Source organism: Dipteris shenzhenensis, chromosome 23, assembly GCF_047967505.1.
Source record: "Dipteris shenzhenensis isolate YYH24624 ecotype China chromosome 23, Dip_SZ_1.0, whole genome shotgun sequence".
Taxonomy (NCBI): Eukaryota; Viridiplantae; Streptophyta; class Polypodiopsida; order Gleicheniales; family Dipteridaceae; genus Dipteris; species Dipteris shenzhenensis.
Window position 1 is genome coordinate 34,514,551 of NC_141618.1, and position 16,346 is coordinate 34,530,896.

At 44.5% G+C, this 16,346-nt stretch overlaps 1 protein-coding gene across 1 annotated transcript in view; it reads right to left on the reverse strand.

Annotated features, from left to right (window-relative positions):
• Nucleotides 1-14,692, reverse strand: part of LOC147887300 (Nucleotidylyl transferase superfamily protein) — a 68,372-nt gene extending 53,680 nt beyond the window's left edge. The window contains exons 1-6 of the mRNA XM_087394443.1: nt 14,329-14,692; nt 14,126-14,224; nt 9,551-9,635; nt 9,191-9,260; nt 7,903-7,963; nt 7,734-7,787 (exon numbers count right to left, since the gene is read on the reverse strand). Of these exons, the coding sequence (XP_087250569.1) occupies nt 7,734-7,787; nt 7,903-7,963; nt 9,191-9,260; nt 9,551-9,635; nt 14,126-14,224; nt 14,329-14,469 (510 nt within the window). The 5' untranslated portion in view covers nt 14,470-14,692. The remainder of the gene's footprint in view (nt 1-7,733; nt 7,788-7,902; nt 7,964-9,190; nt 9,261-9,550; nt 9,636-14,125; nt 14,225-14,328) is intronic.
• Nucleotides 14,693-16,346: the final 1,654 nt, after the last annotated feature.

The window sequence follows — 16,346 nt, forward strand, 5'->3', positions numbered from 1 at the left end:
TCACCAGTCAATCAAGTATGTGTGTGATGGATCAGAATTGAGAGGAAGGAAAGCAAGATGGGCAGAGCTAATGCAGGATTTTGATTTCGAAATACGTTATCGTAAGGGTTCGTTGAATAGTGTGGCGGATGCCTTAAGTCGAGTTAAGTTTGTAAATGCTTTGTCATTTACGGAAATATCCTCAGACCTATTTCAATCCTTGAGAGGGCTATACGCAACTGATAGTCATTTCAGTTCTTATTGGCAGAGAGTCCAGGATGGGAGCTCCATGGTTGACCAGGACTCAGGGATTGTGCCACCTAGGCTACAGGCGGCGGGAGGTCAGTGGATGATTAGGAACGGCTTGCTGTTCCGGAATGAAAAGATTTGTGTGCCTGATGTTCTGGACCTTAAATCCAAGATTCTCTGGGAGTGTCATGATGCTCCTAGTGCGGGACATCCAGGTATACATAGGACTCTGTCTCTTGTGAAGCATACCTTTTATTGGCCTAAGATGCGTGCATTCGTAGAGAACTATGTGGTAGGTTGCCGAGTTTGTCAGGTTACTAAGGCTGAACGCCTTAGGAGCGCGGGCTTATTACAGCCATTACAGATTCCAGGTAATAAGTGGGAAAGTATTTCCATGGATTTTATTACTGGTTTGCCTCGAACGCGCAAGGGTCATGACTCTATTTGGGTCATAGTTGACCGTTTGACAAAAATGGCTAGATTCTTACCTACAAGAACAACTATTTCAGCTGTTCAGCTGGCTCACGAGTTTGTGGACCACTTGTTCAAGCTGTATGGTTTGCCATCTGACATAGTCAGTGACAGGGACTCAAAGTTTACAAGTAACTTCTGGACACTTGTATTTGAGAAGTTGGAAACTACTCTAAGTATGAGTTCCTCGGATCATGCACAATCCGATGGCAGTACAGAGAAGGTCAACCAGTTGGTTGAAGACATGCTTCGGGCATATGTATCTAAGAGACAGTCTTCATGGGAAGATTATCTACCCATGATTGAATTTGCTTACAACAGTGCAAAGCATTCTAGTACAGGTTATAGTCCTTTTATGCTTATGTACGGGTTTCAACCTAAGTCACCAGTTATGGTTGGATTAAAAGGGATTCAAAATGATGCTGCTAAGAACTTCTTGCAAGACATGCAGGAAATGTTGCAGTTTGCCAAGGAGTCTATTAGAAGTGCCCAAGATCGGCACAGATTTTATGCTAATAGACATCGTTCACCTAGAGAGTTCTCTGAAGGAACGATGGTATATTTGAGAATTCCTAAGGAATCCAAGAGCCTAAGTACTGGTTTGGTTCCGAAATTATCCCCCAGATATTGTGGCCCATTCAAGGTCATTAAAAGAATTGGACCAGTTGCATATCGACTAGAATTGCCTCCTGATGTTAAAGTACATCCAGTCTTTCATGTCAGTAGACTGAAAGAAGTATTGGGTGCAGATGATCAAATTGTTTCTCCTCATGAGATTATAGAAGTTACAGATTTAACTTTTATTCCTCACGAACCTGAATCTATTCTTGAATTCCGTGAAAGACAGATTCGAAATCGTACTATCACGGAATACAAGATTAAGTGGAAGGATCGTGTTGAGGAGGATGCAACATGGGAGACATTACAAAACCTCCAAAGAACATTTCCCGATTTCTTACCGAACTCAGGAGTGAGTTCTTAGAGGAGGGGGAGTATGTCATGTGCACGGATCGGTATCTAACGTGTACTAGGTACACAGAACTAGCTCAGGTTAGCCTAGGGAGGCTTAGAGCTAGGCAGGCTTGATTCTCGGGTTGAGTGGCAAGGGTATGAACTATTTATAGGTCTTCGCTATTTTTGGCGCCGGGGCCCGAGTCTATAAAAGAGGCCCAGGGGGTTCAGTTCTCAGTGTGCAGTTGGGAGCAAGTCTCGTTCCCAGGTGCTAGGTCTGATCCTGGATTGTGTCGCGGACGCGCGCCTGCATCTTAGCGTAGCCCAAGGCCCAGTGGCAGATCCAGGGCTTCACAGCACCACCTGGTGGTATGGGACACCAGGCTGGTTGGGATCTGATTGGGAGTTTGTGCCAGTAGCTCAGCTCGTGGCTCGGAGGGGACATCTTCTGATTCGGGATCACATCCCGTAGATGTCACGGTTGGGTGGTGAGCAGCCTGCTCAGTTCTGATGTTGTGTGTGGTTATTTTGCAGATCAGGGGTTTCAGGAGTGCTGGGATGTGTCAGAGCACCACAAACTGTCATCTACCACTTGCTGGTATTTTTCGATCTTCGTCAGCCTACATGCTCTATTAGAGCTTCACTGGGGTTGGACAGCCAATGGTGAGGCCTTTCGAGAAAGAGTTGACAGAGGTGACAAGGGAGAAGGGGAGAAGGAAGAGGGTGAACTATGACAGTGCCAGAGCCGGGAGAAGAGTGCACAAAACAAGCTGAGTATGGCTGTATGGAACTGTAATGGCACACTTTGGTCCGACCCAAGTGGCTTCTCGGAGACATACACAGGCACAGGCATCATCTTCTACATTGAGACACATGAGAGCCCAGAGAGAGGGCTGCCCACAGTGACAGGGTACACCTGGGAGTCTGCTCATAGGAAAGAAATGAGGAGAGATAGTGGGGTGCGAAGCTCTGGAGGAGTAGCTGTCCTTTTCAAAACACACTTGAGACCACTCATATCTGTGGTACGGAGAGAGGAACATGCACGTCACATGTGGATACGAGTGTAGCCACTAGATGCCCGACCTATCTTCATTGCAGTATGCTATTTCCCCCCACACACGTCATCATATGCCCATGATGTCACTACAGAGGGGCACAGCCCTTATGAGACGATACATGAGGATATCATAGAGTTCTCCAGACAGGGGGACACCCTCCTTTTGGGGGATTTCAATGCGCTTACTTGACTTCACATATGAGAGAGATCCCCACATGATGCCAGAGTTAGATGCAGTAGAACTTGGGATTCAGAGACTCTCTGCAGATACTTACATGTGACAACATACGGGGGACACCTACTTCAGTTGGGAGCTGTCCACGACCTCATCATCTACAATGACCTTCAAAGATGGCCATCATCTGAGGGATTCACATGCTTCCCACATGGAGGCAGGACTAGCACAGTGGACTACTTACTGGGCCCACTGGCTTTTGTCTCACGGATACATGACCTCACCATCCCCCCCCCCCACTTGGTGCTGACCACTCATATCTGGCCTTCGATGTTCTTGCTACTACACCAGGCACAGGGAGAGTCCCTACCGCTACCCGTACCCAGATTCACTTTGACCGTGCCCTGAATCCAGTGTGTGTGTGTCACTTAGCCAGAGAGCTTCCGGCCTTATTGGAGGCTGATCTAGACCTCACCCATGCCTCAGCTACCCTAGTCACAGTGATACAGGATGCTGCCACCAGATCCTTTGCTACGAGCCAATCTTCACGTGTACGAGATGGGAGATGCCTCAAAACCCCTGGTTTGATGATGAGTGCAAAGAAATGCGAGCCCACCTCACATGGGAGCGAGTCTTGGGTCAGTTGACGCCACACGAGGCACATAGGATCTTTCAACGGCTGACACGCCGCAAGAGACGAGCCTTTCCTCACACATAGGATGGATGAGATCATTAGATCATTCCGTGGAGGAGACCCAACCACTGGGTGGGGATTCCTCATGGAGGGAAAGCCACCCATCCCCATAACCGATCCGGGCGTGTGGCACACTTATGCATGCTCCTTATATGATGTCCCGAGGCAAACACCGCCAGATATGTCCACTATCCCCAGGCCCACTACTTGTCATCTATTCACTACGCAGAATGTGCGGGCTGCACTTCGCCGGCTCCACAACCGGAAAGCACAGGATCACGAAGGCCTTCGGAAAGAGCACTTCGCACATGGGCAGGACGTCCTAGCACCAATCCTTGCACATATGTTTAACCTTGCAGTTTGCCATGGCTTCCCACCAACGTGGAGCACCACTACTATCATACCGATACACAAAGCAAGAGACCCCATGGACACCGGGAACTATCGTACCCTCATGATTGGCCACACACTCGCCAAGATCTATGGATCGGTACTAGAGAGAGAGATCAGCGGTCATACAGAGGCAAGAGGACGAGCACTAGGGCAGGCAAGATTCAGGAGGCAGCACTCTACTCTAGACCACATTTTCACTTTGAGGGGTATCATTGAGGAGGTGAGGTCCAGACATCAGAAAGTCTACACATGCTTCGTAGACTTTCGAAAGGCCCTCGACACTGTTCCACTATCCTGCATGATCAGGAGACTACAAGAGATGCAGATACCAGAAATGCTGATTTGGGGTGTGATGAGCTTATATGAGTCAGTCAGAGGCAGGGTCCGTGCCCCAGGTGGCCTATCAGATTGGGTCGAGAGCACCATTGGGGTGAAGCAGGGATGCCCTCTCTCACCGACTCGTTTTGGACTCTACATTGATGAGATCACATCTTTCATAGATCGCCGAGGTGGCGAGGGCTCATCACTAGGGGATCTTCTCATACAGATACTATTATATGCTCATGATATAGTCCTTATATCCTCTTCAGCGCAGGGATTACAAAGAGATCTGGAGGCTTTAGAGGTGTTTTGCACAGAGAGAGATCTGACTGTCAACCTTGGGAAAACTAAGGTTATGGTCTTCAACACCTCACGAGCAGTGACTAACCGACTCACTTTCACCTATCGTGGTGAACCAGTGGAGATAGTGCAGTCATACACATATTTAAGAGCAGTCTTCACAGGACCCATCTTCACGATGAAGCATGCAGCCCAAGCACGACTCACACAAGGGTGTAGTGCTTTGGCTAGGCTAGAGCGGCAATGTTTCCAGCGCACTTCCAGGATCCACCAACGAAGGGCTGGCTTTTCGACACACTAGTGCAACCGACTGTCATGTATGCAGCACCTTTCTGGGGGTGCGATCTCCCAAGGACAGATTGGAGGAGCTTCGAGCGACTACAGGTGACGATGGGATCCAGGATGATCCGATGTAAGCCCTCAGTTCCACATGAGATAGTACAAGTAGAGTTCGCCATGACACCTCTCCAAGTTGATGCCATCTTTCAGATAGTGACTTTCATCCACAGGGTGTGGGACTTACCCCATTGGAGACTTCCGAGGTTGGCCCTAGAGTCATCCAGACGACTCGCAGAGAGTGGGGCAGACACATGGTATGCATGCATATCTACATGGCTTGCCAGGCACGGTATCCAGATGGATAGGCTTCCATCCTTTCAATACAGCATGGATACACCTCTTGAGTTGATCCTGCGAGATGAGATCAACCGTATTATACGGTTACACCTCCTCCACCTTCACACATCCCAAACTTGGAGGGAGGACCAGGAACTCCCCACCAAGACCCAGTTCTACCGCGACCACTTCCTAAGAGTATGAGAGGAGGGATTCATTATCAGACCCCAGTATCTCGAGGATAGAGGAGTATCTCACGCACTGAAGATTGCCATTGGTCAGATGCGGGTTTCATCCCATCAGCTGAGGGTTGAGGTAGGAAAAGCAGCGGGTATACCTAGAGAGCAACGGATCTGCACGCTATGTACGTTGGGGGCCGTTGAGACCGAGGAGCATTTTCTTTGTGTTTGCCCAGCCTACTACGAGATTCGAGGACGCTACCACTACCTCTACCTAGAGGGGAATGGCTTCCGTCCTTTGTCACGACTGATCCATTTCCATGACCAAGTCTGTATCGGACTCTATCTGATGGAGATGCGGCGACACAGGGAGGCGCTTCTACGACAGATCAGAGAGCAGCAGGGAGTGGTTAGACCACTACAGGACATAGAGGATGATCGGACATAGCGGCACGTCACAGACTTCCATACATTTGAGTCAACCCCCGGACATAGTGGAGGTAGAGGAGCTAGCTGATATGAGATGCAGCCGACGCAGTACCACCGAGAGAGGGACGCAGAGGCCACATGTGTGACAGAGAGCCCCCAGAGCACACTCTATTGAGGTCTGACCTATCACAGCCTTCCTCAGAGGAGACCGACAGAGACAAGGGATCACTCTAGACATAGCCTAGAGAGTCCAGAGAGCGAGGAGACCGCGTCCCCCACCGCAGCACGAGACAGCTCGACAAACGCAGATACGAGATATTTTCGCAGCCCACCAGAGAGCCATCACTGTACCAGGCTTCAGTTTCGTCTTAGCGCCTAGATAGATTGATTGATATGATATGATATGATATGATTATGATTATGATTCTATAGCATAGATTAGTACTCAGCAAGGGTCCTAGCGTACCCTTTGCTCTAGCCCACTGAGTGCACTTTGTCCCATAGGCCCACGAGGTCTCCGGTGGCCGTTAATATATCTTTCTTTCTTTCTTTCTCTTTTATAGAATGGGAGAGAGGGAGGCCTAAATCAATGGCACCTCTCCTACATCAAAGGAGGTAACTCCACAATCATAGGCACCACCCCATGTGGGGGCCTTTGCATTACATATCACCTGTGTCATGGCCTATGGCACTAAGTGTGCCTCTTCTACACACACACACACAACCATATGACTACTAGTGGATGCACACATGCACCTAGCAAGCCCTTGATCACACATATCCCAACAAAGGGTAGGCTAGGGAGAGAGAGAATGATATTCAAAGAAAGACATAATGAAATGGAAATGAAATGATTGAGCAATAAACAAATGAAAGTACTCACATGTAGACCAAAGAGCTTGTAGCTTGATACTTGATTGATTTGACACTAGACAGGTACAACTCTTATATAGAGCACACACACATATGAACACCAATGCATAGATAACTCCCAATGTGACACGTGGCATCCATAGGACACACTAGACTAGAACTCACAATAGAATACACCAAACTGACTCATCTTGACTCCATTTCCTAACACGGTGCCCTCCACACACAGATAGGAATTGATGTGCGCACACACGTGAATTGCTGCAAACTGAAATGTCAACACTAGCTAGAATGAAAGCATACAATTGTGTGTGCAGCAACTCAGCTGCAAATGCTCAATACCCCAAATATGGCAAATCCTAATAGACGAGGTGTGCAAGTGAGGAGATAGAAGCTTCCTAGTGCCTTCCGTAGAAGGAAGGGCTTCAGGCCCACCCATGTGCACACTGACATAGTGTGCCCAATCAGAATGCATCAAACACATGCACTAAATGCAATGTTAGCATCTCATTGGCTGCCCTAGAGTGAGTGAGATGATGAATGACTGCCTGTGACATGTGTGGCAAGGCCACAAGAGATAGACCAATGGAATGGTGCCATGTGGCAACCATCCCTTTCATTCATGATGGATGTATGTGGGGGCTTGCCACATCATGTGGCTTCAGAATCCTTAAACCCTGTCCATGACATAACATCATGGATGTCCTAACCTAGAACCTAAGGTCTACCTACCATCTTTTTTACCTCTTTATTAATCCTAACCCAAAATTACCCAAAGGAAAATTCATGAGCTAAGTCCATAGTTCATCACTTTTTCCAACAGCAATTATCTGAAGTTTTTTCACCACTAAGGAATTCAAATTTTGGAGAACCAAAATCCTCCTTAAATCAAATAAACCCTGAAGAAAAGCTTTTTTTCTTGAGAATTTGATAATCTGCTAATCTGCTTCAGATATGCAACCCATCAAGTAACTATGATGGAGTTCTCTACAGGTTTAAAATTCACTCCTCTAAATTGCCATTTTAACTCATTAAATGGCACCTCACCTTAATCAAAATTTGACTTGCCACACGGTCTTCTTCTATTCGACCTCTAAGTCCCTGCATGCACCACCAAGGAAAAGGGTGCCTGACTTTGTAGAATGTGCCAACTCTAGCTGAACAACATCAAACCTAGAGGTAATGTTGACAAAGAAACTAGAATTGTGGAGATTACCTTGGTCAATGTAAATTGGAAGTTGAAACGAAAGCTTTGTGTTCTTGCACAAACATGGCACCTATATCATGACAGCACAAGAAAAAGAGAGTATCTTTAGCAAATCCTATTTCCCGCCGCAATGCACACACTAAAATACTTTTTTGGAAACGTCATGGACATATTAAACTGTCCTCACACCAGGAGCGAAGCACCCAGCCTAATACAAGCCATTACAATAACAGTACCTCACCGCAAAAACAAGGTTAAGTGTATTATTTAATGCACCAATACAGCATTCATAATGAAAGTCAACAGTTTGCCTCCACACTACTTGAGATGTTGCCAAATCCAAGTTGCACAAATAATACTTATGCATTTAACCCAAAAGAGAAGCATATAATGCCTGCTACACTTTTTTCTCAATGTTTCATCGAGTGGAGAATTGCAATCCATGCTGGTAAGTACTCCTGGCACCGTAGGCCTTCAATCCTTGAAAGACTGTATCTTATCCACCTTGGATCAAGGTCAAAATTCCCATCGACCTTATCCTCTCTAGCATGATACTCTACGTGAAAATGTCAACCTTAACCTAACCTTTCTCCTGCTAAATCAAGCTTGGCTCTCAAAATGAGACCAGGTTTCACCCAGAAAATTTGCATTTGGCCTGATCGTTCTGATAGCAGGATAGAGCCTTGGTCATTTAAAGCGTTGTAGGCATATTCTATGAGCAGAATCGTCAGGAACTAGTACACATTCTTTTCCAAGTTCTGTGGTGTACAGATATACAATTGATCCATCTTCACAAAACCCACACCCAATGCCAAGTCTAACTCAGGTGGATCCTTAATATATCTTGGGAAATTCTACGTGCTCCATATCTGATCTTATGAATGGCACATACTCCTCAGATGGTACTTTCAGGAAGGTTGACTCTGCATCACGCCCCTTACTTTGAATTTTCCTATGCATCATGGACACCATTCACTATAATGTGAATCCCAGTTGCTTTAATGATTTATCAGTTCATCTATGAGAAAGTCCTCAGTGGTGAGATTGATATAATTCATGTTTTGACACAATTAAAAGTTGCAAATATCCTCACCATGATAGATTTTCCACATTATGTCTACTCCATTTTTTATATTAACATCTCCAACAGGGTCACAATGTCCTGCCATTCTGTGCTTGTTGAGTATTTATCCACTGCTTTTAACACATGAAGGAGCCACCCTTTTTTGTTATATAAAAAGCATCATGTTTTACCGGGGAAAAAAAGTATGAATATCAAACATGTATTGATTACCACCTGTGATCTCCACGTTTGGGGGAAGCAGAAACTAGTGAACCTGTGAAGCCTATCCCTGCTACAGGTGAGCCTGCTCACTTAGACACCAGCATAGTACAAGTTTAACAGCCAATTCACCTCTCAGCTGACACCATTGCAGTGCAGAACATGGTGCAAGAATCCCATAAAAGAACAGTGCAGCATAAAAAGCAGTGTACAATTAAAGACATGCATCCTTCTTCTACCCGAAAAGGATCTGGCTTTCCCAAAATATACAGCAGTTTTTCCTGTCTGACTTTGAGAACACTTCTTAGATGCAGACAATATGTGAAATAATCGGTTGCACATCTGAAGTGCAAGTCTCAGCCTCAAAACATTTACCTGGCATAGATAGCTTAAGTGAACGATTGTATGCGACAGTGGCAATATCTTCAGCTGTCTCTTTGCTTACAAACTGACCTGGTTTCTGCAAAATGGAACGTTTTCTGTTGTGTCATGGAACTGATTACATAACTTTGAACCCTGAGTTCTAGATTCTTTTTGGACTTTTTGCATTCTGAAGAGAGAAAAAGTAATGTTTCCTAAAGGGAGCTAGAAATCCAAATAGGAAAGAAAAGGGAGAGAGAATCTTTCATAGCATTCTTCTGCAAGAGTTAAAGGGAAACTGGTGAGGGTTAAGACATGCTAGCTGATATAACAAGTAAAATCGTGGAATGGACAAGTTCATCAGATTGAACCAGCAGTTAATAAGGCATATGTTGTGTGAGATGCAGAAGAATAGAATATTACAAAGCCTACCTACCATCAACTGTTCCTACAAGAAGCAGCATCCACTGGTCGGCCGGCAACGGGAGCAGCAGACTGCAGCATGCAGTCAGACAGCAGAGCAGGTTGGGGCAGAACATAGACCCCAGACCAGGTCACCAGAGGGCCAGACCAGGTCAGCAGCAGAACAGACCAGGTTGGCTGGTCTGTCGACAGGTCGGCTGGTCTGTGGGGCCAGGTCGCCCAGACTGGGGCCCTATAAAAGGCCCCTTTGGGGGCACTCAAGGACTTCCGTCTTAACACAAACCGGCAGATCTTCCCCACAGAAGAAGAGCCTGTGATATTGTACAGGAGGGTGAGCACGAAGACTCACCTTGTGAAACACCTAAACACCTCTGTTAAGATCTAACCCTAAACACAGAACAAACAGGATTAGCAAATATACATATAGATGTAGATGAATCCAGGAACATGCCCAAACTCATCCTCAAAAAACAGTAGTGCAGGATTAGCAAAACCAAAATAAAGATCAGCTGGCAACTCACCTCCCAGCCACCCCCAAGTATGCCCACAGCTCCGGCGTCCCATACCACCAGAACCTGTCCACTAAGAGCCCTCTTGTGCTCCCCCATCTAGAAGGCATGAGTCTAGGCTCATCCTGACCTATTAGTGGTATCAACACACTGAATGCCAATCCAAGAGTCTTGACCACTCAAATATAGAAGAGCATCCCATTTTCTAGAAAGTGTCCTGTCTAAATATAGCCAACTAGCCCCTTGCTATTGTTCTAAGCCCTTTAGCCCACGTTAGCCTACTTCCCTTAGTCCCAAGGCCCCCTAACCCTGCTGGGTTAAGTAGCAACCAGGTACATAACATCATTCCCCTCTTAAAAGTGTGTACTTCCGAACGAAATTGGGAAAGTTCTGCTGCAAGCTAGTAATTGGCTCCCAAGTTGAGTCTTCCTCAGACGTATCCTTCCACTTGACGTTGAACTCTAGAGTTAACTTATTCCTGACTTTCCTCTCCCAGAAATGAATAACTCTTTCAAGCTCACAAGGAATATATGATAAGTCCTCCAGGTTCGTACGCTACCACGATGATCTTTTTCAAGATCAAGAAGGGTCCACAGTACCCAGAGGATAACTTTTCTACCAACCCCATCCGTAACTCTCTGAATCCTTTGGTATTCACTAGTATACATGCATTCCCTCAGAAAACTCTCTAGGCAAACACTGTCAATGAGCATAAAACTGTGCTCTATCCTGAGCAATCTTGATAGATTCTCGTGCAGTCACTAGCATCTCTTGCATATCTTGCAAGAAATATTTACCTGCATCTAGCTAAACACCCTTCAATCCAATCGTCACGGGAGACCTGGGCTGATACCTGTATATAAGAGTATCCTATATATAAGAATAAATGGGCTGAAAGCAGTGCCTGGGCATTATGTGAATAGAAGAAAGTGGAGCAAGGTCAAAGATAGCAAGCTAAGGCAGTCCAAGATACTCTAGAAATGAAAATACGTCAAGCATAGTTTAACAAAGCAATTATGTGTCAAAACATCTTTTCACACAGACATTAGTAAGCATCCTTTGATGTGTAGCCAGCCCCAAACAATAAGCAACCAACACATACACCTCAAAATGGCGTTTTTATTTGCAGTAACAAGTGGCGGCAGTGTCTTTTTAAATGATTCTTCTATGCTGTCATCCATGTACACACATATATATCTAGATGAATCGAAACATGCCCAAACTCATCCTCTAAGAACATAATGCAGTTTCAATCTCATGATAGTCACTCATAAGGTTGAAAACCATAAACTTCATCACGCATAGCAAGGAGTAGCTACTATGACATCCCCACCGAAGTGATCAGTTCCCAATGGAGGGTGTAGACCATAGTATAAGCATATGCTCTCACACATACAAATCCACACACCCAACAATACATTTATACAGAGGTCTTCGTACTGAGTTTCTATCAACAACCCGGAGGTGAAGGGCACACTCAGCCATGACAAAGGCTAGCACTAAAGGAGAAGGCTAATCAAAAAGTAGTCCACGTGTACCGCTTTTGGGACAGCTATCCAATGCACTTAAATGTGATGGGACAGCTATCCGGAGGTGAAGGGCAGACTCACGTAGACACATGTACGGCTATTGGGAAAGCTATGCAATAATCTTAAATGTGATGAATAAAATTTACAGATCAATGACTCATGGTGATGAATCCTCGAAGCTTTTGGTGAGAAGCAGCTTGCTCTCAAGAACAGCCCATGCATGAGCATCTCATGGTAGCATATGAGAGTCACGTACTTTCAAACCACTAGTTAAGATCTAATTTACTAGACTCAAGTGCTAGCAAGCCCATGATAGGTTAGAAGAATTGGTTTCATACATTAAATCAGGCCACAGATGATGTGATAGAAGTTGCAAATGCTCATAAGCTAGATATCAAGGGGAATGGCGAAATTCCAACATTGAATCCGTACAAAAAATATGAACTATTTAAAATTTGACAGATATGTGCTAGGTCTTCAAAAGAGCTTGCTCTCTGTTTCAACCTTGTGATGATAGCATGATATCAACTTCAAAAAGTACAAATGGACTACGAATGATAGTTGTAAGCTAGATAGCAGACATAAAGGAAAGGCCTAATATGATCGACGCCTTAAATCCGAAACTCCCACATAGCTCCTTTTGTGAGGCTATATTTATAAAACATGTACAGGTTACCTTTCCGAAGGAATGAGCAAAGGAAAATAATATATCTTAAATTTTCATAGATAATTTGTAGAAATTTTTGGGTGTCTTTCTAAAGCAAGGCAACATAGTCATTGAGATTCCTGAATTTCATCAACCCAAAAAACATGTTGCACCAACGATATAGTATACTGACTCTCTCTCTTCTCTCAAGATGACATTTCTACTTATCAGCTCTTAAACTTTCTGCTGCCCCAGAACCCTAAAGACAAGGCAATCCAAATGATATGCTTCTATCGTCCTTCTCTTACCTTGAAGAGAGAAGCAGGATACATCTACATTATGAATCCATACAAAACATTTACTACCAAGTGTTGGAAAGACCTTTGCCTCATATAAATATACCTTTATAGAATATATCCAATATTACAAATTAAATTTTTTATAAAACAAGCCAAAGAACAAAGGAAAGAAGGAGTATGTAAGCAACTTTAAGCGAAATTATGAGTACATGAGGAAAAAATTAAAGCTTACTGCGCTTACGCTGTCATCAGTACCCACGCATAAGCTGCCATCTGGGTTTTGAAAGATTCTGTGCTGCAAGTTGGCACTTGATACCTTAGGATTTGAAGTGCATAAAACTCCCTGAAGATAAGCTCATCCCCTCCTGTGTGTCCTCAAACCCTTGACAACCTTTTCAATATCTAGCACTTCTTGAATTTGTCTTGTTTTCCAGTAGGCCCAGGCCTATATGTTCCTGAGTATCTAATGCTATGAAAATTTCAGTTTTGCAAACACACTTCCAATGCCAAGTCTTATCCATAGACCATCCACATACCATCATAGGTTTTGAAAAGCAAGAGATGATGTGGCATGCTATCATTAACACCAACTCTATAAGTATATGGCAGGCATGGGTTGTCTCAAGAACAAGTCTACTAGTTTTGTGGTTTTTGTCCTTCCATAGCCCAAACAAGGTTTTGTGTTTCTCCACAGATGCACTAGAATGCATGGCTTGAGATGTATGACGCTCTTCCTATATTTCAAACGTATACCATACTTTGCATCTTGTCTATCCTCTTGGGACTTGTCCGTTCTACCATATTTTTTATCTTCTCTGTTCTATGTATTTTGCAATTGAGCATCGAAAGCAGCTTCTGTGATTTATGCTTTAGATTGATCTTCAGATTTCATCAATTCATCTCTCTCTCTCTCTCTCTCTCTCTCTCTCTCTCTCTCTCTATCTATCTATCTATATATATATATATATACATACAAAAGGAAAAATGTACATTGTCCAATTTCAGACCATTTGATTCAACGAGCTTAGGAAAGTCTCATAAAAGGCAGACAGCCTGACAAGTGGCAATTTAAAAGATCCGGGAAAGTTGGGTTCAAGGCAGCAGGATCGATCACGCCCAAATGGTCAACGGTTTCTTCTTTCCAAGGCATTAGGATAAAAATTAGGTACAGACAGAGCGGGCACCTTTCCCAGCAACTGGACCATGGAAACCCGAGAATATGGTATTGATGCTTCGAGAATCGTTTCAGAAGCTCGAGGAACCGATAGAAGCCAACCCAAGGCCTGTGGGTCCAATTATCCGAAAACAAACAATAAGCACCTGGGAAATTCAGCTTTTCATCGGCATAATTCAGTGCATGAAAGAGGAAAATTTCGAGTTCGAGGACCTGGGAAGCACCACCAGCTACGTATACGACTGCCCGAGTAGGCGAGGCGTGAATTGCTCCGACAAGAGATTGCAATGCTGCGTCCATATCAGAGCTCTCTTGATGAGTCCTTTCGAGGCTGCTTGTACGGACTGCATCCATAAGTGGACTATGTCTTAAGTCTAAGTCTAGATTCTATTTGTCGTACTTTAGCGTGGTTTATAGAGAACACTGCATTTCTACAAGCTAATTTTAGCGTGCTTGTCTTAGCACAGTCCTCTCTATTCCTTCGATTGCTCATCTGCCCTCTTGTTCCTATTCAATTCGAAAGTTTTAAGGGCTTGTTCTCTATTCTCTTTCAAAGCCATGGCGTCTAGAGAGGACCCATCTGAGTCCCTGAATGAAAAATTCATCTTATAGGTTGCCCCTGGCCTTCCTCCAAAAGGTGGTGTGAAGGGGTGTTGTCTTGGTTGGCCCAATAGGAGGGAGTGGCCTGGAGACTGACACAACAGATTTGTGTCCAACCCATGAGGACCGCCAACTCCTCCAACCGCTACACCAATCACACATCAGTGACATAAATTAGCAGCCTGACAACTGCCGCGACTGATGTGAACCACCACACCCAGTAGCAGCCATCCTTCAATTCTAGTTCCTGAGCAGGAAGGTGGTCTAAACCTACCCTTATGAATTGTCATGTTCAGACTTTTAGAGGTTGCACCCTTGATCGTCCACTCATCATCATCTCTCAAAAGATGGGATAGCAGCTCATGGCTCCTCCTCCTCATAGACTTCAAAAGATAGGGAAAGGTGGACTCTCACCTTCCTCATTTTTAAAAATGTCTCCCCCCCACCTTTGCCTACTCCTCAAAAGTAAAGAGGTTAGGTCCTAAGAGATGTCCATAATATTTCATGTCCCTTTCTCATGGACCATGGGTCTAGAGTGGTCCCATCTCTGTCGTCCATTTTGGTTTCCTTCTGAAATGGAAGATTCATCTTATGAACTTGCATGTCACTTTCAAGTAGCGGGGACTTGTACATGGCACACCCTTGATCGTCCATCCATTGTCATCTCTCGAAAGATGAGATGGTAGCTCATGGCTCCTCCGCCCCATAGGCTTTGAAGAAAGGGCTTCATAAATTCTAAAATGTGTCCCCCCAACATTTCCCTACTCCTCGAAAGCAAAGAGGTTAGTTCTTATGAGATTTCAATACTATTTTATGCCCCTTTCTCATGGTTCATATGGGCCACCTACCCTTTTGGTCTTCTTTATATTGGCTCATTCCATACTATATTTAAAGTGTGGCATCTCCATCCTAGCAAGCCTATAGTGGTTTGCCACATTGTTGTTTAGTAGATCCTAAATTATTAGCATTGCATTCCAAGCAATGGTATTATGATCAAATGGCCCATTTGATCTAGAGGAGTGAAGGGGTTTCTAATTTTGAATATTTTGGCACATGTTTGATGTTTATTAGATGACTTTTTATCTATCCTAATTTTGAAGCTTTTTTTATTCTCCCTTGAAAAGTGAAGGTAGTCCTTACAAGCATGCCAACGATGGATTGTATTACCGCCTTAACAGGAGTGTCCACTATGGCCAATGTGCCTGCTCAACAGAAGAGACTGTGTTATAATCTTTTTGTCACTACACTTTGCAAAATAAGGCTTCAACTTGCATACTCTTATAAGCTCTCAACCACAATTAGCTCCTTTCATATGTCTGTGGGCTCATGGTGTAGGGGGGGCGATATGCGTAAAGCTCAACAGGGGACATTCCCTTTGTAGCTTGCAAGCGAGTCTTTCACTAACTATTTAGCTCAATGAATGTCTCTCCTTCTACAAGAGAATTCATTGAACTCAAAGACATCCTACAATAATTCAAGAATAGATTACACAACTACTTGAAACCCAATATAAAAACTAAAGGAGGGGATGTGTGGTGGCTTACCACCACAGCAATCTCTCGTTCTATGCCTTTCTCTCCTCTAATGTAGATTACCACCTCTTGTTCCATGCCTTTCTCTCCTCCAATGTA